Consider the following 24585-nt stretch of genomic DNA (forward strand, 5'->3'; position numbering starts at 1 on the left):
CACAGTAAGTGCTTGATAAATACAATTGAATGAATGAAGACATGTGGCTCCGTGGAAAGAGCCCGGGCTTTGGAGTCAGAGGTCATGGGTTCAAATCCCGGCTCCGCCACTTGTCAGCTGTGTGACTTTGGGCAAGTCACTTCACTTCTTTTAGACTGTGAGCCCACTGTTGGGTAGGGACCGTCTCTATATGTTGCCAACTTGTACTTCCCAAGCGCTTAGTCCAGTGCTCTGCACACAGTAAGCGCTCAATAAATATGATTGATTGATTCTCCGTGCCTCAGTGACCTCATCTGTAAAACGGGGATTAAGACTGTGAGCCCCCTGTGGGACAACCTGATTACCTCGTATCCCCCCCAGCGCTTAGAACAGTGCTTTGCACATAGTAAGCGCTTAATAGCGTGGCTCAGAAGCAGCGTGGCTCAGTGGAAAGAGCACGGGCTTTGGAGTCAGAGACCATGGGTTCGAATCCCGACTCCACCACACGTCTGCTGTGTGATCTTGGGCAAGTCACTTCACTTCTCTGGGCCTCAGTTCCCTCATCTGTAAAATGGGGATGAAGACTGTGAGCCCCACGTGGGGCAACCTGATCACCCTGTATCCTCCCCAGCACTTAGAACAGTGCTTTGCCCCCACGTCATCCCCCGGGCCTGGAATGCCCTGCTCCCTCTGCCCATCTGCCAAGCTAGCTCTCTTCCTCCCTTCAAGGCCCTACTGAGAGCTCACCTCCTCCAGGAGGCCTTCCCACACTGAGACCCTTCCTTCCTCTCCCCCTCATCCCCCTCTCCATCCCCCCATCTTACCTCCTTCCCTTCCCCACAGCACCTGTATATATGCATATATGTCGGTACATATTTATTACTCTATTTTACTTGTACATATCTATTCTATTTTATTTTGTTAGTATGTTTGGTTTTGTTCTCTGTCTCCCCCTTTTAGACTGTGAGCCCACTGTTGGGTAGGGACTGTCTCTCTATGTTGCCAACTTGGACTTCCCAAGCGCTTAGTCCAGTGCTCTGCACACAGTAAGCGCTCAATACGATTGATTGTTTCCCAAGCATTTAGTCCAGTGCTCTGCACACAGTAAGCGCTCAATAAACACGATTGAATGAAGATACGTGGCTCAGCGGAAAGAGCCCGGGCTTTGGAGTCAGAGGTCATCATCATCATCAATTGTACTTATTGAGCACTTACTGTGTGCAGAGCACTGTACTAAGCGCTTGGGAAGTACAAGTTGGCAACATATACGGTCCCTACCCAACAGTGGGCTCACAGTCTAAAAACAGTGGGCTCACAGTCTAAAAAGGTGATGGGTTCAAATCCCGGCTCCGCCAATTGTCAGCTGTGTGACTTTGGGCAAGTGACTTCACTTCTCGGGGCCTCAGTGACCTCATCGGTAAAATGGGGATTAAGACCGTGAGCCCCATGTGGGAGAGCTCACCTCCTCCAGGAGGCCTTCCCAGACTGAGCCCTCTCCTCAGTCTCCTCTCCCCCTCCCCCTCCCCAAGCCTTACCTCCTTCCCCTCCCCACAGCACCTGTATATATTCGTACACATTTATCACTCCATTTATTTAACTTGCACACGTTATTTATCTATTTATTTTATTTTGTTAATATGTTTCATTCCGTCGTCCGTTTCCCCCTTCTAGACTGTGAGCCGCTGTTGGGTCTCTAGATGTCGCCAACCTGGACTCCCCAAGCGCTTAGTCCAGCGCTCTGCACACAGTAGGCGCTCAATAAATACGACTGTCCCGCCATCGACCCCCGGCCCACGTCATCCCCCGGGCCTGGAATGCCCTCCCTCTGCTCATCTGCCAAGCTCGCTCTCTTCCTCCCTTCAAGGCCCTACTGAGAGCCCACCTCCTCCAGGAGGCCTTCCCAGACTGAGCCCCTTCCTTCCTGTCCCCCTCTCCATCCCCCCATCTTACCTCCTTCCCTTCCCCACAGCACCTGTATATATGGATATATGTTTGTACATATTTATTACTCTATTTATTTATTTTACTTGTACATATCTATTCTATTTATTTTTTGTTAATATGTTTGGTTTTGTTCTCTGTCTCCCCCTTTTAGACTGTGAGCCCAACGTTGGGTAGGGACTGTCTCTATATGTTGCCAATTTGTACTTCCCAAGCGCTTAGTCCAGTGCTCTGCACATAGTAAGCGCTCAATAAATATGATTGATTGATTGATTACTCTATTTATTTATTTTACTTGTACATATCTATTCTATTTATTTTATTTTGTTAGTATGTTTGGTTTTGTTCTCTGCCTCCCCCTTTTAGACTGTGAGCCCACTGTTGGGTAGGGACCGTCTCTATAGGTTGCCAATTTGTACTTCCCAAGCGCTTAGTACAGTGCTCTGCACATAGTAGGCGCTCAATAAATACGATTGATTGATTGATTGATTGACTGAATGACTGACTGACTGATGGCGATTAGACCGTCTCCCCCTTTTAGACTGTGAGCCCGCTGTTGGGTAGGGACTGTCTCTAGATGTTGCCCACTTGGACTTCCCAAGCGCTTAGCACAGCGCTCTGCACTCAGTAAGCGCTCAATAAATACGATTGATTGATTGATAGACTGAATGAACGACTGACTGATGACGATTAGACTGCCTCCCCCTTTTAGACTGTGAGCCCGCTGTAGGGTAGGGACCGTCTCTCTACGTTGCCAGTTTGTCCTTCCCAAGCGCTTAGTCCGGCGCTGTGCACATAGTAAGCGCTCAATCCATACGATTGATGATGATGATGATGATGAGGGGCCCGGTGAAGGGGGTGGGGGAGGGGGCGAGGCCTCGCACCGCCTCTTTTGTTCTGAGGGCCCTGGGCCGCGCGCGCTCCGCGGACCCCGGGGGAGGGGGCGGGGAAACGTGACGTCACGGGCGCCTCAGCCAATGGCGGGGCGCGTTGAGGGGGCGGGGCCGCGAGGCGCGCGCGCGCTCCCTCTCGTCGCAGCTTCGCCGTGGGCCTCGCGCTGCTTGCTCTCTCGCTCTCCCTCCCTCCCTCCCGCCCGTCGCCTCAGCGACACCGATTCGCCCGCTCGGTGAGTCCCCGCACCCACCGACCGACCGACCGACCGACGGACGGACCGACCGACGGACCGACCGACGGACCGACGGACGGACCGGCCGGGCCCCGGGGGGACGGGCCCTGAGGGGACGGGGCCGGGGGGCTCCGTCCGGGGGCGGGGTTAGGGCGAAAGATGGCGACGGCGCTCGGCGCTGAGGGCGGGGCGCATGCGCGGACAGGAAAACCGGGGCCTCGGCCTGACCGCCCCCCCCCCATCCGCGCCTCGTTCGTTCATTCATTCATTCATTCACTCCGTCGTATTGATTGAGCGCCTACTGCCTGCAGAGCGCTGGACTGAGCGCTTGGGAAGTCCAATCAATCAATCGTATTGATTGAGCGCCTACTGCGTGCAGAGCGCTGGACTAAGCGCTTGGGAAGTCCAATCAATCAATCGTATTGATTGAGCGCTTATTGCGTGCAGAGCGCTGGACTAAGCGCTTGGGAAGTCCAATCAGTCAATCGTATTGATTGAGCATTTATTGCGTGCATAGCGCTGGACTAAGCGCTTGGGAAGCACAATCAATCGTATTTATTGAGCGCCTTTTGCGTGCAGAGCACTGGACTAAGCGCTTGGGAAGCACAATCAATCAGTCGTATTTATTGAGCGCCTACTGCGTGCAGAGCGCTGGACTAAGCGCTTGGGAAGCACAATCAATCAATCAGTCGTATTTATTGAACGCTTATTGCGTGCAGAGCACTGGACTAAGCGCTTGGGAAGTACCTACAATCAATCGTATTTATTGAGCGCCTACTGCGTGCAGAGCGCTGGAGTAAGCGCTTGGGAAGCACGATCAATCAGCCGTATTTATTGAGCGCCTACTGCGTGCAGAGCGCTGGACTAAGCGCTTGGGAAGCACAATCAATCGTATTTATTGAGCGCCTTTTGCGTGCAGAGCACTGGACTAAGCGCTTGGGAAGTACAAGCAATCAATCGTATTTATTGAGCGCCTACTGCGTGCAGAGCACTGGACTAAGGGCTTGGGAAGCACAGTCAATCAGTCGTATTTATTGAACGCTTATTGCGTGCAGAGCACTGGACTAAGCGCTTGGGAAGTACAATCTATCAATCGTATTTATGAGCGCCTACTGCGTCCAGAGCACTGAACTAAGCGCTTGGGAAGTACAAGCAATCAATCAGTCGTATTTATTGAGCGCCTACTGCGTGCAGAGCACTGGACTAAGCGCTTGGAAGTACCACCAATCAATCGTATTTATTGAGCGCCTACTGTGTGCAGAGCACTAGACTAAGCGCTTGGGAAGTCGAAGTTGGCAACATCTAGAGACGGTCCCTACCCAACAGCGGGCTCACAGTCTAGAACCTTCAAAGCCTCCCTTCAAATCCCTACTGAGCGCTCACCTCCTCCAGGAGGCCTTCCCAGACTGAGCCCCCTCCTTCCCTTCCCCACACCATTCATTCATTCACTCAATCGTATTTATTGAGCGCTTACTGTGTACAGAGCACCGTACCAAGCGCTTAGGAAGTACAAGTTGGTAACATATAGAGACGGTCCCTACCCAGCAATCAATCGTATTTATTGAGCGCTTACTGTGTGCAGAGCACTGTACTAAGCGCTTGGGAAGTACAAGTCGGCAACACACAGAGACAGTCCCTACCCAACAGTGGGCTCACAGTCTAGAAGGGGGAGACAGAGAACAAAACCAAACATACTAACAAAATAAAATAGAGTAGATACATGTCCAAGTAAAATAAATACATAAATAAATAGAATAACAGTGGGCTCACAGTCTGGAAAATATATGTATATATGTTTGTACGTGTTTATTACTCTATTATTTGTTCATATTTATTCTATTTATTTTATTTTGTTCTCTGTCTTCCCCTTCTAGACTGTGAGCCCGCTGTTGGGTAGGGACCGTCTCTCTATGTTGCCAACTTGTACTTCCCAAGCGCTTAGTACAGTGCACACAGTAAAAGCTCAATAAATACGATTGAATGAATGAATAGAAACTCAGCAGGCCCCGACCGGACCCGGCCCGAGCGCCGCCACTCGGCGCCCTACAGCCGCGCCCCGACTCCTCCTCCTCCTCCTCCTCCTCCCCCCCCCCCCCCACTCCCCCACCCCCCCCCCGCCTTACCTCCTTCCCCTCCCCACAGAACCTGTATATATGTATATATGTTTGTACGGATTTATTACTCTATTTTATTTGTACATATTCTAATTTTCTTATTTTGTTAATATGTTTTGTTTTGTTGTCTGTCTCCCCCTTCTAGACTGTGAGCCCACTGTTGGGTAGGGACCGGCTCTAAATGTTGCCAGCTTGTACTTCCCAAGCGCTTAGTCCAGTGCTCTGCACACAGTAAGCGCTCAATAAATACGATTGAATGAATGAATGAATGAATGCCGGCGCTCCGCCTACCTCTTCCCGCGCTTCGGGCCCCCTCCCTCCCTCCCTCCCTCCCACCCACCCCCCGCCCTTCCTCCTCCTCCTCCTCCTCCTCATCGTCGTCGTCTTCTCTCCCACCCCCCCCCGCCCTTCCTCCTCCTCCTCCTCCTCCTCCTCCTCGTCGTCGTCTTCTCTGTTCACCCCCTTCCCCCCAGCCCGCCCTGCCGCAGGGGGCGGAGGCAGGGCCCGCGGCGGGTGGGGAGAGGGAGAGCCCGGTCTCAATCAATCAATCAATCAATCGTATTTATTGAGCGCTTACTGTGTGCTGAGCACCGTACTAAGCGCTTGGGAAGTACAAGTCGGCAACACATAGGGACGGTCCCTACCCAACAGCGGGCTCACAGTCTAGAAGGGGGAGACAGAGAACAAAACCAAACATACTGACAAAATAAAATAAATAGAATAGATATGTATAAGTAAGATATGTATAAGTCTCGGCCCCGCCTGGACCCTCCTCTCGGCTTGGCCCCTCCCCACCCCCAACGCTGATCACCCCTGCATCTGCCGCCCTCCCACAGAGGAAGCCCTCGCCCCCAACCATGGCAGACGAAGGTAAACTCTTCATCGGGGGCCTCAGCTTCGACACCAACGAGCAGAGCCTGGAGCAGCTCTTCGCTCCCTACGGAGAGATATCTGAAGGTGAGAGCTGGTCCCCATCCCCCCTGCGGGCCTCAGGCGCAGACCTCATTTCATTCATTCATTCAATCGCATTTATTGAGCGCTTACTGTGTGCAGAGCACTGTACTAAGCGCTTGGGAAGTACAAGTTGGCAACATATAGAGACGGTCCCTACCCAGCAGTGGGCTCACAATCTAGAAGGGGAGACACGTCCTCCACGTCCTTCTCCGCCTCCCCACAGCCAGAAAGAATTGTCCCTTGTTCCAAGAGGGTGCGTCATTTCTCCCTCCCTCTTTAGACTCTAATAGTAAATAATAATAATAATGGCATTTATTAAGCGCTTACTGTGTGCAGAGCGCTGGGGAGGTTACAAGGTGATCAGGTTGTCCCACGGGGGGCTCGCAGTCTTAATCCCCATTTGACAGATGAGGTAACTGTGGCACAGAGAAGTGAAGTGACTTGCCCAAAGTCACACAGCTGACAGTTGGCGGAGCCGGGATTTGAACCCATGAACTCTGACTCCAAAGCCCGTGCTCTTTCCACTGAGCCATGCTGCTTCTCCTGAGACTCTGAGCCCCGTATGGGACAGGTATTATGTCCGATCTGCTTAGGTTGCGTGCACTACAGTGTCTGGCTTGTAATAAGCACTTAAATGCTACCGTTACTGTTGCCATTTTCTCTCACAGTTGTAGGCTTGGCCAAACTCCCAGACAGGGCAGTTGGGGAGACCCCTGCCTCCCCCTTGCCTTTCCCTCCAGGGCCCGTTCTTGGCAAAATCTGGTTGAACCCTGTAATGCCCAGTTTTAGGCTGAGGATCAAGAATCTCCATTTGGTACCCCTGGCCGGATATGAATTTCTGGCCGCTTTTTGGCACTGAGCCTTCCGATGAAGCAGGATTCCACACAGCGCCCAGGGCACGGTCCTGCACCGCTCTCTACTACAGCCGCCGTTTCCTAGCATGTAAAGGGGGAGGGGTTACATTGTGCCTTGAGTATTTGAAGCAATAGTACCAACTGTGGGAGGCTGACGGGAGCCGGGGTCCCCCACTTTTCCAGTTTAGGGAGAGCAAGGCCATTGTTTTTGCCTCAGATGCTTTTTGGGCTGGAATTCTGGGTCATGACCAGGGCCTAAGAGAGCTAAAATCCGTCAGAGTGCAGCAGCCCATCCCTCTCGAGTTCCGTCCAGCCCCTTTCTACCCCCTCACTCACAGCAAAGAGCCAGCCCCTCATTTTTCTAGACTCCTCCATTTCACAGGTGTGTCATCGTGGCGTCATGGCCTGCGGGGACTGAAAGTTTGCTTGTGGGGCACAGAAGCCGTAAACCTCCCGCCTCCTCGCTCTGTTCCTCTGTTTGGCCTCGGGACTCCGGCACCCAGGTCCCATCGGGGAAACCATGGGGGTGCCCCTTTAGGTGTCAGACCGCCTCCTCATACGTGCCAGCGTTTAACAAAAGATTAATGGAGTGTGACCTCCTGGGAAGTGTGAACAGAGAGCATCCCCCACAATGGGATGGGATGGGACGGAGCCCCAGGGGGAGGGCACCTGCCTGTTGGTGCCCAGCCACACCATCCTAGCCATTCCAAGGAGATAGCGTTGGGGTCGGTCCTAGCTGTTCCAGGGAGGTAATCCCGGCTTGGCCACTTGTCTGCTGTGTGACCTTGGGCAAGTCACCTCCCTTCTCTGGGCCTCAGTTACCTCATCTGTAAAATGAGGATTGAGACTGTGAGCCCCACATGGGACAGGGACTGTCCAACCCAATTTGCTTGTTTCCACCCCTGCTTTTAGTACAGTGTCTGGCACATAGTTAAGTGCTTAATAAGTATAGTTACTGTTATTGGTGTCGGGATGGCTCTCTTCCACCTGGGCTCCGGAGGCCAGGGTGCGGGCTTCTCCATTTACTTTCCCGAGTTCGGGCCCGGGGGGCAGCCCAGAGTTCTTCCCGGCCGGTGTCCGACTGGTCTTTTCTGTATCTGAAGGTCTTGAGCGCTGAAGTGCGTGTGTTGGCATTTGCCGTTGAAGAACCCCCCCTGTGGGTGTTGTGCTGGAGCCAGGAGGCCCCAAGGGCTCGCAACCCTGGAGGGGGGCTACGATGGCACAGTGGACTCAGGGTCAACACACGCCTCTGGCCCTATCGTGGTTTAGTGGCTAGTGCACCGGCATGGAAGTCAGAAGGACTCCCGGCTCCACCACGTGTCTGCTGTGTGACCTTGGGCAAGACACTTCTTCTCTGTGCCTCGGTTCCCTCATCTGTAAAATGGGGATAAGAGCGCGAGCCCCATGTGGGACAGGGGCTGTGTCCAACCTGATTAACTCGTATCTGCCCCGGTGCTTAGAAAAGTGCCTGGCACATAGAAAGCCCTTAATAAGCACCCTAATTATTGTTGTTATTATTATTACAACTATTATCCTGAATGTGGGTGGAGCAGAGTCTCTCTTGGTCACAACCATAGGTGACGGTTCGGAGGTGCCCTGGGTGAGTGGGCTGGTTATGGAGCAGTGGGGATGTTGCAGCTCCCACAGAGCTGCCTTAATGCTCTGTGAGGTGGGCCGAGGGGCCCCACTGGGCTTCCCTATCACCTGTATATATGTATGTTCATATTTATTACTCTATTTATTTTACTTGTACATATCTATTCTATTTATTTTATTTTCTTAGTATGTTTGGTTTTGTTCTCTGTCTCCCCCTTTTAGACTGTGAGCCCACTGTTGGGTAGGGACTGTCTCTGTATGTTGCCAATTTGTACTTCCCAAGCGCTTAGTATAGTGCTCTGCACACAGTGAGCGCTCAATAAATGCGATTGATGATGATGATAATGATAGACAAATGATTGACCAGTCCCTTCTCAGCGAGAGCATGTTCAGTAGAGCAGATGGGGCCTCCGGACTTTCCTCTTCCCGCCTGTCGATTGGCCTCGTGCTTGGGGGAACTGCCGCTGTCATTCTGTTAATGGCACCTTGTCTCCCGTTTTGTCTCTCTTTGCTGCGGGTTACTGGCAGCCTTTGGCTGTCCTCCCTTATCCCTTAATACCGCTCAGTTTGGTCGGTGAGTGGCGTTTATTGAGCCCTTTCCACGTGCCCAGCGCTGCACTAAGTGCTTGGGAGAGTGCAGATAGGGTAGATAGACGAGACCCCTGCCCTCAAGGAGCGTACGATGTAGCGGGTGAGGCGGACTGTGAAATACCTTACAGATAGGGGAAGCGACTGAGGATAGGCTTTGTACACGCGTGTCGGAGTTGGGGTGAATATCAGAGCGCACGCACAGGGGGTACGAACCCAAGTGCCCGGGGGTGGCAGAAAGGAGGGAAAACAGTTTGGGATTCGTCAGGGAAGGCTTCCCGGAGAAGGTGAGATTTTAATAGGGCTTTGAAGATTGCGAGAGTGGGATCTGCCAGATATTCATTCAATCGTATTGAGCACTTACTGTGTGCAGAGCACTGTACTAAGCGTTTGGGAAGTACAGGTCGGCAACATATAGAGACGGTCCCTACCCACGAATGGGCCCACAGTCTAGAAGCGGGGTGGGATGTGAGCGGGAAGCAGCGTGGCTCAGTGGAAAGAGCACGGGCTTTGGAGTCAGAGGTCATGGGTTCGAATTCTGACTCAGCCACATGTTGCTGTGTGACCTTGGGCAAGTCACTTCTCTGAGCCTCAGTTACCTCATCTGTAGAATGGGGATTAAGATTGTGAGCCCCACGTGGGACAACTTGATCACCTTGTATCCCCCCCAGCGCTTAGAACAGTGCTCTGCACATAGTAAGCGCTTAACAAATGCTGTCATTGTTATTGTTATCATTATTATTATATGAGGGGGTGAGCGAGCGAGGGTCGGCTGAGTGAGACACGGTGAGCAGCTTGGTTTTAGAGAACCCCAAGTGTGTGGGCTGGGTTGTAGTGGGAGAGCAGTGAAGCCAGGAAGGATGGGGGAGGGCTTATTGAGCATCTTAAAGCCGAGTAGCCCCCTGAAGTCAGGTGCTGGGGGGCCCCAGTGATAAAGGGAGGCGAGTGGGGTTGGTTTAGCCCAACACAGACCGTGAAAAGAGCCCGGACCTTGGAGCCGGAGGAGCTGGGTTCTAATCCGGATTCTGGCGCTTGCTTGCCACGGGAAGTCATTTCACTTCTCGATGCCTTGGTTTCCTGATCCGTAAAATGGGGATTCATTGCCTGTTCTTCCTTCTACTTAGGAAGGCCCACGTGGGACAGGGACTGGGGCCCACCTGATTGTCTTGTATCTAGCCTGTGCTTACTTTGGTCTTTGGCAATTACTGAGCGCATAACAAATACCACAGTTATTAGTACTACTTTGCCTCAGTTTCCTCATCTTTGAAATGGGAATTAATACCTGTCCTTCCCTCTGGCCCCCTGTGGATCACGGGCAGTGTGTCCAACCTGATTAACTTGTGTCTATCTCGGTGCTTTTTACAGTGCTTGGCACATAGTAAGCACTTCCATAGTTATTCAGTTGAGACCCCAAGGTTCTTTAAGCCTGGGCATTTCCCTGGGCTGCTGCAGACGTGACCCTGAGCCCAGTGTTGAGAACCTGAAACCTGCAGGAGAAACAGCCTGCTGACAGTGACTTCAGTTATTCCTGTCTGAGGCCCTTGATTATGACCTCCCAGCCTCCTTTCGTGATGGGCAGTGCCCCTCCGGACTGGGCTTGCAGTTTGCATTTGATGGTGTCGGGGCCCGTCGATGTGGGGCTGGTGCCTGGGGCCCCAGTGGGAATGGCCCAGATTAAGACTCCCTTTTGGCCTGCAGTTGGCCGATTGAGGGGAGACCGGACCATTCCGGTGGCGGGGTTGTTGTTGGCCCCAGCACCAGTGGAAATGTCCTCTTTTCCTCTTGTATGGCGGGTGGTTGCGTTTGCGGGCCGGTTGATCGGGGGTGGAGGGTGGGGATAAAAAAGGGCGGCAGGGCACCACCAGTGAGCAGTCATGTGGCATCCACTATGTCAGATTGGCCGCGCTAGTCATCTGGAGGCCAGAACCTGCCCTCTGGAGCCAGGCGGGGGGTGCCTATGATGGATACCGAGGGTAAACGCCAGCCCGGCCTTGCGCACGGCAGCGTGCGTTGGACAGTGCTGTCCTGGCTGGGCCTGGCAGGTTTCAGGCAGATCTCTTCTGATTCACATGTAGGAGGAATAGGCAAAAGCTAAAGTTTCTCCTGTGAAAATGTCAGGCTGGCTTACTCCTCCTAGCCTGCCATGATCAGACGTCTCGGTCCTGGGCCGCTCAGGCTCGAATTAGCGGGTCAGCTTGTTGCCAGCCTCGGGGCCGGGTCGCCGTTCCTTCGGCGGAGGGTTGGGCCGGGATCTCCGGAACTGCAAAAAGCACGCCCCCGTCACGGGCCGGTTTCCTCCAAACCCCGTTCGGCTATCGGACGTTATGAATCATGCGATCCGGGTGCTCGGACGGCAAGCCGGCATGGGAGGGTCGAGGTGGTCAGTCCCTCCTCGCCGCTTGACTGGACCCACCTCTCTGGCTGGCAGGGCTGGTAAAAGAATAGGCCGTCGTGCCGTCCGGCAGACGATCGATGACACTTACTGAGTGTCAAACCCCACACTAAGCGTTTGGAGAGTTTGCCCGTCGTAGCGGCTCAGGACGTGGGGTGCCTGCCTCCGCCTGGGATTAACATCTTCTCTGCCTCGATGCCGAAGCCAGGGATTTCACTTCAGGAAGTCCTTAGATTCTTGGCTCATTGTATTTAGAAGAGTTTGCAGGCCCCTCCCCACCCTGCCAAGTCACTGGAGAGTGGAACCCGTGACCCAAGATGATGGGGTGGGGCCACAGGCTGATCTTTAACCTGTCTGCTGCCTCTGAAGAGGGCCTGCTGAGCCCAGGACGTTTCAGGAGCAAAGAAAATCTTACAGCGGTTCTCAGGTTTTCTAGAACACTGACCCATATGGTTTCAAGATTCACTGATAGTAGTAATAATAATAATGGTATTTGTTAAGTGCTTAGTATGTGCCAAGCACTGTTCTAAGTGCTGGAATAGATACAAGGTTATCAGATTGTCCCTCGTGGGGCTCACAGTCTTCATCCCCATTTTACCTATGAGGTAACTGAGGCCCAGAGAAGTGAAGTGACTTGCCCAAAGTCACACAGGACAAGTGGCGGAGCCAGGATTAGAACCCACGACCCCTGGCTCCCAAGCCCGTGCTGTTTCCACTGAGCCACGCTGCTTCTTCCTTTATGTACTCCCATGATCCTCTTTAACCATCTTCCTTCTCTCCTGCTCCCTCTCCTCCCCACCCCGGGCCCCCGAGTCTGAAACACAAAGAGTCACCAGAGACGAGCTGTCTTTTTCATGGTGGCAGTGAGCAAGGGTCCTTCTACCCCTGTTGCCGGCTCCCCTCGTCGATCCCGGGTCTTGTCCCCTCGTGGGCTCTGGGAACCCCTGGGACTGGGGGTATTAGGCCACCCCTGCTCTCCAAGGTGGGATCGCCCCTCTCCTCTCTTCCTGTCTTGGGCCTCTGCGGTGGCGTCTGACAAGGAGGCCTGATGTTGTGTTGTTTTCCAGTGGTGGTGGTTAAAGACCGAGAGACTCAGCGGTCCCGAGGCTTTGGTTTCATCACCTATCGCCGTCCTGAGGATGCCAAGGATGCCATGAGAGCCATGAATGGAGAGGTGAGCTGTGGGGAGGAGCGGGCGGGGAGCAGAGCCGGGGCCTGCCCTGGGTGTCCCTTCCTCCAGGGATCCTGGGCCCCCAAGTCTGGGAAAAGACCCAGAGAAGTGGAGATTCCCACACCAGGAGCGGGATCCAGGACTCGGGGGCCTGGAAGAGCTCAACTCGGCTGGGCTCAGCTGTGTTGGCGTTGGGCAGGCTGCCGGGTTGCGGTGTGGCGTTAGGCCGTTGAACCTCACACAGAGAAGAAATCCAGAGGAAGCGGTTCTCCAGAGAAAGTGGCTCTCCTCCCTCTTGGGCCTGGACTCCTCCAGCCCACCACGACGTGGCCGAGCCGCAGCCTCCGGTACAGAAAGGAAAGGTGGAGGGCAGCCCCCTCCACGGTTGCCCCAGTGACCAAGGGGGGGCCCTTCCCGGGTGTCCGGATTTCAGCTGGTCTCTTGCGCGTCACTCCTGGGATCCTGGCAGATGCCATTCCGGGGCCCTGCCCTGCCACCCTGACTGGGTTAGCTTTGACCTCAGAGTGTAGAGGGAAAGGGAGACGCAGGCCGTGGGAGGTGGGGAGCAATGAGGGACTTTTGTGGAAGCAGCATTTAATCAGCCTGACCGTGTGCCGAACACCGTACTAACTGCTTGGGAGAGTACAGGAAAACAGAGTTGGGAGATGTGTTCCCTTCCCAGTGAGCCCACGGTCTAGAAGATTCGTTCAGGTGCGCTGGAAGTCAATGGTTTCAAGCACGTTTCGCTGCGTTTAGTTCATTTTTCTGTGAGTCAAGTCCGTCGATGATGCCGTCCACCCAACGGCGCCGCCTCCCACCATCTGCAGGAGGAAGGGCCGGCCGGCTGTGGCTCCTTATCGGTGAGGCCACCGAGGTTTTCAATGGGGAGGGCGCTGGCAGGGTGCCACGGTGATGCAGTGCTGGGCGGGGAGCCCAGGAGGCCTGATTTCCAGCCGTCGGCTGTTTCCACTCGCTTTAGGGGTGGCACAGATAATAATAATAATGGCATTTATTAAGCGCTTACTATGTGCAAAGCACTGTTCTATGCTGGGGAGGTTACAAGGTGATCAGGTTGTCCCACGGGGGCATCACAGTCGTAATCCCCATTTTACAGATGAGGGAACTGAGGCACAGAGAAGTTAAGTGACTTGCCCAAGGTCACATGGCTGACAGTTGGCGGAGCCGGGATTTGAACCCGTGACCCCTGACTCCAAAGCCCGGGCTCTTTCCACTGAGCCATGCTGCTTCTCCAAGCAAACCCTCTGCACTGGCACCACCTCTAAGGTGAAGCTCCTGCCTTCGAGGAGTGAAAGCTTGCATCCAAATGCTGAAAACCCAGAGGAGCAAGTGAGAAACAGCAAAGCGGCCTGAGCGCGAGGGGCTGACCGGATGACCCGATCAGGACTGGGCCGGTGATCTGAATCTGGGGACTGGTATTGTGGCTAAAGGTGCCTGTTGGACAGAGCCATTTCCCAGCGACATTAAGCCCGTTCATCCTCTCGTTACTGCTTTTTCTGCAGGACTGAGGGAAGTCTGGACTCTTGGACCACGGAGGTCTGCCATTTCTGAGGTCCGCTTCGCCCAGCGTGGCCTAGGAGGCTGGCCGTACTGAGTGTCCCCGGCTGACACATAAGAATAGGGTAGTTCAGGCCCGGGGGGGCTTTCCTGCCAAAGCCCGCTCCGGACCTCGCCTCTGGCCTGGCCCGACCCATCTGGAGCCTGTCCACGTTTTTCTGTCCGCAGAACCTCCTGTGATAGCAATTTCACGGGCTGATCTGAGTCTGGCAGCTGCCAGCTTGGAGCACCCCTGGGGTGTGTCCCTTTGTCCTGTGGCTGGGGGACTTTGGGGAGCAGCAGACCTGCGTTGGCCCTGCCCACGCCCTTCAAGGATTTTGCTAACTTGAGCCCTGTCCCCTCTCCGCCTGCCTCTCTCTCCCTCCCCAGGCTGCAGAGGCCTAAGCGTTTCCCTGGCTCATTGAGACTGATTTGCCGCTTTTCCCACCTGAAATTCCTGGATTGTGGAGAAGTCCATTTTGGCTTCCATCACAAGTCCCTCCCTCTCTATGACTCGGACAGAAAGCACTTGGCGTCACGTTTTTTGCCCCGGTGACTAGTGGGAGAGAGCTACTTTTTCCCTGTACGGGCCTGGTGTGATGTGAGGGAAAGGGCCGTCACCAACAGCCCGCCTCAAGGGGTTTGTGACTGGGTGGCGGCTGTCAAGCCCCTCCCTTCTGAATCTCCGACAGTACGGGGACTGGACAGGGGAGAGTCAGAGTTGGGAGCTGAAACCTCGAGGCTAGTAAGCAGAACCTGAAGCCCCCCACATCCTGGTTCCCCATAGTGGGAGGTGAGCGAGGCTGGAGCTGCCGAGTTCCCTAAGAAGAAGAAGAACGGTGGTATCTGTTAAGTGCTTACTCTGTCCAAAACAGTGTACTAAGCGCTGAGGTAGGTAGAAGATAATTAGCTTGGTCACATTCCCTTTCCCATCTAATAATAATAATAATGGCGTTTATTAAGCGCTTACTATGTGCAAAGCACTCTTCTAAATGCTGGGGAGGTTACAGGGTGATTAGGTTGTCCCATGGGGGGCTCACAGTCTTATGCCCCATTTTACAGATGAGGTAACTGAGGCACAGAGAAGTGAAGTGACTTGCCCAAAGTCACCCAGCTGACAAGTGGCGAAGCCGGGACTTGAACCCATGACCTCTGACTCAAAAACCTGTGCTCTTTCCACTGAGCCACACTGCTTCTCTGGGGCTCGCTGTCTAGGTAGGGAGGGTATTAAATCCTCCATTTTACAGAGGAGGAAACGGGCACCGAGAAGTGACAGGACTTACCCGAGGTGACACTGCAGGCAAGTGGCCGAACTGGATTAAAAATCCAGATCCTCTGACTGCCCTGCTCTTTCCCCTAGGCCACGTTGCTTCACGTCCTGCTCCTTTGGTTTCCGCGTTCTCTGAACGTCTAGGGCAGGAGTTGCGTGCTCTGGACGGTTCTTCTCGGCGGGCTGGTCCGGAGCAGCCTTTCCCAGGAAGCTCTCCCCACCCCTGGAAAGGAAGGATGTGCACAGATGAGAGTTTCCTGGTGTGACTAACGGTTCTGCTCCTGTCTTTCAGTCTGTGGACGGGCGTCAGATCCGGGTGGACCAGGCAGGAAAGTCTTCCCGCGGGTCCTCTGTGGGCAGAGGACGGGGCCGTGGCTTCACCAGAGGTGAGAGCTCGTCGTCGTGGCCTGCTGCTTGTGCGCTGTCTGACCTCCAGACGCAGCCCTGATTGGTCCCGCTCTGTTCCGCAGGGGGAGGAGACAGGAGCTACGGCGGCGGCGGCGGCGGCGGCCGGTACGATGACCGCAGCGGAGGCTACGGCAGCTCCAGAAACTACTATGGGGGCAGGTAAAGCGAGGCAGGCCGGGGGCGCGGCTGGCCCGCCCGCCTCAGCCCGGCGGCGTTGCCGTCCTCCCCGTCCGAGCGGCAGGTTGTGGGGCACCGGGGAGGGAGAGGGAGCGGGGGGAGTGTTAAGCGGATCCTTGGCTCACGCCCCCAGCCCTCAGCCTTCCAGTGCTGCCTGGGGTCCCTGGGGCTGCGGTGGGACTGCAGCAGAGCACCCTCCGTGCCCGGGGAAGTACCGTGGCCTAGTGGAAAGAGCATGGACCTGGAAATCAGAGGCCCTGGGTTCTAATTCCGGCTCTGCCATCTGTCTGCTTTGTTACCTTGGGCAAATCACTTTGCTTCTTTGTGGCTCAGTTTTCTCATCTGTAAAATGGGGGTTAAATCTTCCTCCCTGTGATTTAGACTGTGAGCCCCGTGTGGGCAGAGACTGCATCCAACCTGGTTACCTCGTATCCACCCCAGTGCTTCATTCGCTCATTCAGTTGTATTTATTGAGCGCTTACTGTGTGCAGAGCACTGTACTAAGCGCTTGGAAAGTACACTGCAGCTATAAGCAGAAACATTCCCTGATCACAACAAGCTTACAGTCTGTACGGTAAGCTTGACCTACAGTAAGCCCTGGCCCAAGTACCATAAGAAAGGTGGGAGAGGAGTCCCACCCCCCTCGGAAGGACAAATCCCGTGGGCCACGGGATGGTTTGAGCAGCAGTGCGGAGGAGACGGACCCTTCATCTGGCCCGGGTACTGGGCAGGAATTGGATCACTTGGGGTTATTGAAGGCCCTGGTCTCCCCGGGGCCGCTGCCAGCCACTTGCGGCCTGAGAAGGGCGGCCCGGGACCCGGCTCCTCTTCTTGGCCGGTGGGCACCTAGGTGGGCCGGTCGCTTCAGTCTAGTAGGGCGCAGTGCCTTCCCACTCGTGTTCCCTCCGAACCGGGAGACTGCTGGGGTGGAGAAGGCAGCAAGGCGCGTGGAGGGGACCAAGGCCCGTACGCTTTGCTTCCAGAAGCCAAGGAGGCTATGGGGACCGCTACTCCGGAGGCTCCTACAGAGACAACTACGACAACTAAGGGTAAGCGCTTTGGGGCGGGGGGCCATGAGGGAAGGGAACCGGGAGTTTCAGTGTGTTCTGGTGACGGGCTGTTCTTTGAATCCTGGGCCTCGCGCTCCATTGAATACATCCACGAGGTCTCGGGTCACCCCTCCCCGAGCCATTTCTCTCTCCCTTAGCTCCCCTCAGGGGTGCCCGCGAGGTGCCGGGGTGTCGGCGGGCACCCGCTCTTTCCTGCCCAACCGATACACACACCCCCGCGCCGAGTCCTCTTCCGACTTCTACGGTCTGCTCTGGCGGGGGTGGCGGACAGGGACCTCCTCTTCTTGCTGTGAGACGGCCGCTCCTGCTCCTCGAGCGGCCCGGCCCGTCTGTGGGCAGCAGCAGACGCCTAGCCCTCCTCCTCTAGGCCTCCCTGCTGCTGCCCAAACCGTGGGGGACTCGAGCCCGCTCAGCCCAAGCCGCATCAGAGAGTCTGCAAAGCAACTTTCTTTGGAACAATGAGAGTCATTCATCCATTCATTCATTCGATCGTATTTATCGAGCGCTTATTGTGTGCGGAGCACTGTACTAAGCGCTTAGGAAGTACAAGCCGGCAACATAGAGACGGTCCCTACCCGACAACGGGCTCACAGTCTAGAACGGGGAGACAGACTACAAAACAAATCATGCAGACAGGCGTCAAAGTAGCTGACAGTCTCCTCTCTAATTCTCCTCTCTATTCTGAGAATCAATCCCACAGTCCTCAATGCCTTAACGGGGGCCGGGAGGGGGACTGTCTTGGAACTAATCTAGGGGAGTGAATTGCTGCATCGTGTCGATATTCTTCATTCAGTGCCTTTACGATTGTACCTGCTTCTTGTCCTCAGCTGCACACCGACTAAAAATCCTTCCTGACTCAAGATCGTCCTTCCAATGGCTGTATTTATAAAGATTTTTGGAGCTTCGCCGAAACCTTATTGTTTAGTACATCTTCTTGTATCTCCCCTTTTTGTAGTATCTCATACACACACACAGACACACAGACAGACACAGACACATACAGCCTGGCAGCTTCCACCTCGACGTAGCCCCTTCAGACTTTCTCTGAGAGAGCTCCATCTGTTCCTAGGGGTTAAATCATTTTGGAAAGGCAGTATTTTGGTTCAATTGCGATCTTTGGCGTTGCCATCCAGGTCTTTTTCTTTCACAGTAGTTTTGAGTCTGGGGGCTCTGACTCCCTTCTCCATGATCGTAGTCCTCCAGAAGCTGTACTAAAGCTGTGGTGGTTTTTTGTTTTTTTCATGGTGAAATCTGGGACTTTTTTTTTTCTTTTCCTTTCTTTAAACTGTTCCTTTAGTATGGCAAGGAAGGAATGCAGCCCAGGGGGGATCGGAAAGGCAGACCACCTTGGTATGACTAAAGAGAAACTGCTTGCTTGTTCAACCTGCATTAAGCAAAAAAAAAAAAAAAAAAAAGTATTTTTACTGTACGATGCAAGTTGCCCAGACTAGATTTGCAAACTTTCCATGAGAGGTTCTTGAAAATGTTTGTTTATATTGTCCTTTTTTTACTGGAAGAGAAAAGAAACGCGTATTCCATTGTATTTGAAGTGGTTAAGGAACTCCTGTACTCAGTTTTCTGGCTTCACGAAGCCTATTAAAAAGATGAACTCTGAAACGAACTCTGCTCTCGACATTGACATTTCCTTGCACAGCACAGTCCTCAGCCAGAGCCCCCTCCGGCCAGGGCAGGGCTGAGGAAGGAAGGAAGGATGGACGGAAGGAAGGAAGGAAGGGAGAGAAGGTGACTGACAAGGATGATGTGGCAAGCAGAAGAAGGAGCTGAGACAGGGTAGCTAGCTTTTACAGTGGGTGGGGGAGGAGAGAGGACAGTTACGTATTCCTTGACCTGGAACTGGAAAGCCTTTATGGCAGCGCGGGCGGCTCCTGTCTTTCGGGGCTAGCTGGGCCAAGCCTTCATTGGTGCCCCTCTCCCTCCTCCCTCCCCCTTCCTCCTCTCCCTTACCGGGGCAGTCCCGAGGAACTTTCTCAAGCACTGGCTGCAACACAGTGGCTGCCCATTGACTAGTGTCCACCCCGTGCTGCTCCAAGGCGCTTGGAATTAGGGAGCCTGAGGGCTCATCTCTGACTCCCCTGGGTGGGACGGGGAACACTGGTGCTTGCAGGCCGTCCCGCTTGTCTGCCTTCCTGCCAGGGGGTGGGGGTGGGGGGGCTGGCTTCTAGTTAGCCCCGTCCTGACTCGACCTCCCTGAGCGTTCTCTGCTAGCCTTCGGAGACCAGTGTCCTCGGAGGCCCGGAGCGCCGTGGCCCTCACAGTGAAGCGTGGGAGACGAGGGCTGCTCTCTCGGCTAGCTCCTAGGCGGAAATAGTCCCGTAATTCGAGGTAACTCCTTTTGCTCATGTCCTCATCCTCTCTTGTGAGCGCATCGACACGGTCGATGCAAACACGGGGTCTTTGTGACGGAAACTTACGGCATCTGAGAGCGGTGTGTATGTGGCTGTTGTTCCCAGGGTCTGAACCGGACAGACCCCGGGGAAACCCGGAGTGGACACGGTCGGTGGTCTGCCTGGTTTTGGCAGGTGTCTCTGCCCCTTTCTTCCCAGTGGGTACTCACAATGACGGGCGGTATCGGAGAGCTGAGTGGATGTGGGCTGGGAGGGCTTATCCTGCCCTGCCTTGTCCTGGGGGAGGATGGGGCCGTCAGTTCCGCGAGCTGGACCGTGTTAGGAGCCGGCTACCCAGCGGGCACTGAGCGGACTTTGGGCTGGCTGCTGGGGGCCGCTCAAGGCAGACGATCCCCCTCGCTCCTTACTCAATTGCCACAGCTGTAGAAACCTTGCCTTCAGGCCCCCAACCTGGAAGCCCTGAGATCTTAGGATATGGGGGCAGCTCTGCTCCCACATCTAGGACCCGCCCCCTCCCCGCCTTGGGAGGTCTCAGCCGCGCTGGGCCTTGTAGTTCTGATTTCAGGGGTCCGGTCCCCCTGGCATCTGAACTTGCGGTCGTTGGAGACTCAAGTCCAGTGGCGCTGGAGCCGCGGGGCTGGAGTGATGGCCGGGAGGCCCTTTTGAGCCCCAGCTTTGGGGTCTGGGCAGAGGCCGGGGGGGAGGCAGAGTGAGGAAATGGCAGCTGGTCCCGGTTTCTGGCAGGGAATAGCAGTGTCCCTTGCCGTAGTAAACAGCTCTGGTCAATGGGGTTGGGGGTGAGTGTTTGGGGTGGGCGGTGAGGCTGGAGGCGTTGTGAGCTGAGGTAGATACAGGTAGTAACGCAGATTTACCTTGGCAGGTGAACGAGCTGGTGTCTGGCCGCATGCCCTCGTCCAGAGCAGAACACGGCACAGCGATGAACCAGAGCAAAGGGGCTCTGCTCTGTCAGGTAGGAGCTCAGTGGCTTGCTGGGGTGTGCCAAGAGCCAAGGGCACCAGACCAAACTGGCAGCTTCCCTTGCCAGCCTCCCACCCCTGCCCCCCACCAGCAACACCCAGGTGGTCCCACCCACCCACTCTGCTGTTTTCTTCCAGGTGTGAGTAGTGGCAGTAGTATTTCTGGGACGCCTCCTGTGTACAAAGCACTGTGCTAGGTACTTAGTACAGAGCAAGCCAGTGGCTCGTTTTGGCTCGAGAAGCAGTGTAGACTCATAGAAAGAACACAGGCCTGGGAGTCAGAGGACCCGGGTTCTGATTCCATCTCCACCACTCGTCTGCTAAGTGACCTTGGGCAAGTCACTTCCATCAATCAATCATATTTATTGAGCGCTTACTGTGTGCAGAGCACTGGACTAAGCGCTTGGGAAGTCCAAGTTGGCAACATATAGAGACAGTCCCTACCCAACAGTGGGCTCGCAGTCTTAAAGGGGGAGACAGAGAACAAAACCAAACATACTAACAAAATAAAATAAATAGAATAGATATGTACAAGTAAAATAGAGTAATAAATATGTACAAGCATATATACAGGCGCTGTGGGGAAGGGAAGGAGGTAAGATGAGGGGGAGAGGAAGGAAGGGGCTCAGTCCGGGAAGGCTTCCTGAAGGAGGTGAGCTCTCAGTAGGGCCTTAACCCTAAGTCACTTGACTTCTCTGGACCTTTACCTGCAAAATGGGGATTAAGATTGCGTGCCTCATGTGGTACAAGGACCGTACCCAACCCAATTATCTCTCCATCGTTCAGTACAGTGTCTGGCCCGTAGTAAGGGTTTAAAAAATACTATAAGAATCAATCAATCAATCAATCGTATTTATTGAGCGCTTATTGTGTGCAGAGCACTGTACTAAGCGCTTGGGAAGTACAAGCTGGCAACATAGAGACAGTCCCTACCCAACAGTGGGCTCACAGTCTAGAAGGGGGAGACAGAGAACAAAACCAAACATACTAACAAAATAAAATAAATAGAATAGACAGGTACAAGTAAAATAAATAGATAATAAATATGTACAAACATATATCCATATATACAGGTGCTGTGGGGAAGGGAAGGAGGTAAGATGCGGGGGATGGAGAGGGGGACGAGGGGGAGAGGAAGGAAGGGGCTCAGTCTGGGAAGGCCTCCTGGAGGAGGTGAGCTCTCAGTAGGGCCTTGAAGGGAGGAAGAGAGCGAGCTCCGCGGATGGGCAGAGGGAGGGCATTCCAGGCCCCGGGGGAGGATGTGGGCCGGGGGTAGATGGTTGGACAGGAGGGCTGAGTAGGTGCGAATGAGGTTGTCGTTAATATAACTTGGTGATAACAAGGACCCCTGCCCACAAGGAGCTAATGAGGGAAGACATAAACTATCACAAATGGTAATCAGAGGAAATAATTGAATAGGCATAAGCGAAAGTCAATTGTATCCACTGCCTATTGTGTGCAGAGCACTGTACTAAGCTCTTGGGGAGAGTACGAGTTGGCAGACACGCTCCCTGCTCACAGCCTTCCAGTTTAGAAGACTGTAGTGCCCAGGATAGGCATGAATGATGCTGGTAATCAAGTAATAATGATGGTATTTAAGCGCTTACTATGTGCAAAGTACTGTTCTAAGCACTGAGGGGATATGAGGTGATCAGGTTGTCCCATGTGGGGTTCAGTCTTAATCCCCACTTTACAGATGAGGTAATTGAGGCACAGAGACGTCAAGTGACTTGCCCAAAGCCACACAGCAGACATGTGGTGGAGCTGGGATTGGAACCCATGACCTCCGGCTCCCAAGCCCGTGCTTTTTCCACTGAGCCACGCCGCTTCTCAAGTGGCTAAGGGAAGTACACCTACAGTAGCCCTGACCTCCCCAAGGCTCCTGGTCTCAATAAACCCAGGAAGGGGATGGCAACAACAGTAAGGACTGATGAAAGAAATGGCCAAAAAGGCCATGTAATAGGAGCATTAATGCCGTGAGAGTATCCAGTAGCAACAGCGGCTAGATGGCGGATGCCTTTGGTTTCCGGCTGGAATAGGGGCCGATGGGCAGCCGGGAATTGTGCGGCTGCCCCTCTCTTGGTTGGAGAAACCGCTCTTCCCTCACCCCTCCCGGCCTAGGAGCAGAAAATTTGACTCAATCAATTAATCGTATTTATTGAGCGCTTACTGTGTGCAGAGCACTGTACTAAGCGCCTGGGAAGTACAAGTTGGCAACATAACTCCCATTCAATCAATCATATTTATTGAGCGCATACTGTGTGCATAGCACTGTACTAAGCACTTGGGGAAGTACAAACTGGCAACATATAGAGACAGTCCCTACCCAACAGTGGGCTCACAGTCTAGTAGGGGGAGACAGAACAAAACCAAACAGACTAACAAAATAAAATAGGATAGGTACAAGTAAAATAAATAAATGGAGTGATAAATATGCACAAACATATATAGACAGCCCACTTTTAGACTGTGAGCCCACTGTTGGGTAGGGACTGTCTCTATATGTTGCCAACTTGTACTTCCCAAGCGCTTAGTACAGTGCTCTGAACACAGTAAGCACTCAATAAATACGATTGATGATGATGACTGTATATGTTGCCAACTTGTACTTCCCAAGCGCTTAGTACACTGCTCTGCACACAGTAAGCGCTCAATAAATACGATTGATGATGATATACTCAAGACTGGTTGGTGCCTGAGGGTCAGTGGTCTCCACCTCAGTGCCGGAAGGGAGAACCCGCCTCCCTCCCATGGGGGTGTCTGCCCCCACTATGGGGGGGGGGGGGTCAGCACAGCCCACCCTATGGCTCCCCTCTCCCTCCAAGTGTCCAGAACTAAGCGCAGCTTCCCGCCCTCTGGGCTGACTGACTGTCTTTTTCTCCCAGCAGGTAACCCCGCCGGCGGGCACCGGAACCGTCCCGGCAGGCGGCCACCGGGCCGTCCACACCGGTCACCTTGGGGGTAGTGCTGGGTGGGACCCCGGATCGGTCAATAAAGCCAGGGCCACCTGTGGACTGTGGAACTTGCGTGTGCCTGTGTCTGCTTGGTCTGGCCGTCCAACCCGGGGCCCAAACCGGAAAGAAACCCCTCCACGGCGGCCACTGCCCGGGACAGAGCCCCTAATCAATCAATCGTATTTATTGAGCGCTTACTGTGTGCAGAGCACTGTACTAAGCGCTTGGGAAGTAAGCCCGGGTCCGTTCGTTGGACGACTCCCGGTGAGGGCGCGCATCGCATCCCCCGGCCCCGGGACCGGCCATTGGGCGGCGGGGGGCTCTGCCCCTTGCCAAGGGGCTTCACTCCTACCCACCCCAGGGAGCGAGGTACAAAAGGGGTGGGAAATTGTCCCCCCACCTCTTGACCGGTGGCCGGCCCGAGGCTCCCGAAACCCCGGCCTGCACCGTGCCAATCCCGCCTCACGGCCTGGGGCCGGAGCGGGGGAGGGGCGCAGCTCGAGCCACGGGGACAGCCCGGACCGGACAGACAGACGGACAACCGTCAGGTCAAAATCATCATTTTAATTCAACAAGGCGGTCGGTAAGACTCCCCCCTTTCCTCGGCCCTCAGAGGCGGGCAACAGAAAGCGGGCGGCCTCCTTCCTTCTCCCTCCTCTCCGCGGAGCCCGGCTCCATCTATCCGTCGGTCGTCCGAGCTGTGCCGCAGTTTCCCTTCCAGGTCTTCTCGGAGGCCGCAGGGAGGTCACCGTGGGTCTTCCTCCCCGTCGGCCCCAGGCCTGCTTCTTCAATCGTGTTAATTGAGCGCTTACCGCGTGCGGGGCATTCAGGCATTCAATCAATCAATCGTATTTATTGAGCGCTTACTGTGTGCAGAGCACTGTACTGAGCGCTTGGGAAGTACAAGTTGGTAACATATAGAGACAGTCCCTACCCAACAGTGGGCTCACAGGCTAAAAGGGGGAGACAGAGAACAAAACCAAACATACTAACAAAATAAAATAAATAGAATAGATAGGTACAAGTAAAATAGAGTAATAAATATGTACAAACATATATACGGGTGCTGTGGGGAGGGGAAGGAGGTAAGATAT

General features: G+C 54.3%; 1 protein-coding gene across 4 annotated transcripts; it reads left to right on the forward strand.

The window, feature by feature from the left end:
- The first annotated feature begins 2968 nt into the window (after positions 1–2968).
- Positions 2969–23556, forward strand: LOC119929713 (cold-inducible RNA-binding protein-like). Of its 4 annotated transcripts, none has more exons than XM_038747951.1 (7): positions 2969–3046; positions 5997–6117; positions 12612–12718; positions 15832–15925; positions 16010–16106; positions 17108–17173; positions 20441–20519. In XM_038747951.1, the coding sequence occupies exons 2-6, from the start codon at positions 6018–6020 to the stop codon at positions 17169–17171; spliced, it is 462 nt and encodes a 153-aa protein (XP_038603879.1). In that variant the 5' UTR covers positions 2969–3046; positions 5997–6017; the 3' UTR covers positions 17172–17173; positions 20441–20519. The 4 variants fall into 4 exon arrangements, with proteins under 4 accessions (XP_038603879.1, XP_038603878.1, XP_038603880.1 ...); XM_038747950.1 differs by lacking the exon at positions 20441–20519 and adding an exon at positions 18022–18815; XM_038747952.1 differs by lacking the exons at positions 2969–3046; positions 5997–6117 and adding an exon at positions 23423–23556 and having other exon boundaries at positions 12629–12718; positions 20441–20530.
- The last annotated feature ends 1029 nt before the right edge of the window (positions 23557–24585 follow it).

The sequence above is a fragment of the Tachyglossus aculeatus genome, chromosome 6 (genome assembly GCF_015852505.1).
Source record: "Tachyglossus aculeatus isolate mTacAcu1 chromosome 6, mTacAcu1.pri, whole genome shotgun sequence".
In the NCBI taxonomy this organism is placed as follows: Eukaryota; Metazoa; Chordata; class Mammalia; order Monotremata; family Tachyglossidae; genus Tachyglossus; species Tachyglossus aculeatus.

Excerpts from the sequence above, each read along its gene's own strand:
- LOC119929713 (XM_038747951.1), top strand. The coding sequence starts at position 6,018 with ATGGCAGACGAAGGTAAACTCTTCATCGGGGGCCTCAGCTTCGACACC. Across the intron at positions 12,719-15,831 it reads TGAGAGCCATGAATGGAGAG|TCTGTGGACGGGCGTCAGAT; the intron begins GTGAGCTGTGGG and ends CCTGTCTTTCAG. Across the intron at positions 15,926-16,009 it reads GGGCCGTGGCTTCACCAGAG|GGGGAGGAGACAGGAGCTAC; the intron begins GTGAGAGCTCGT and ends TCTGTTCCGCAG.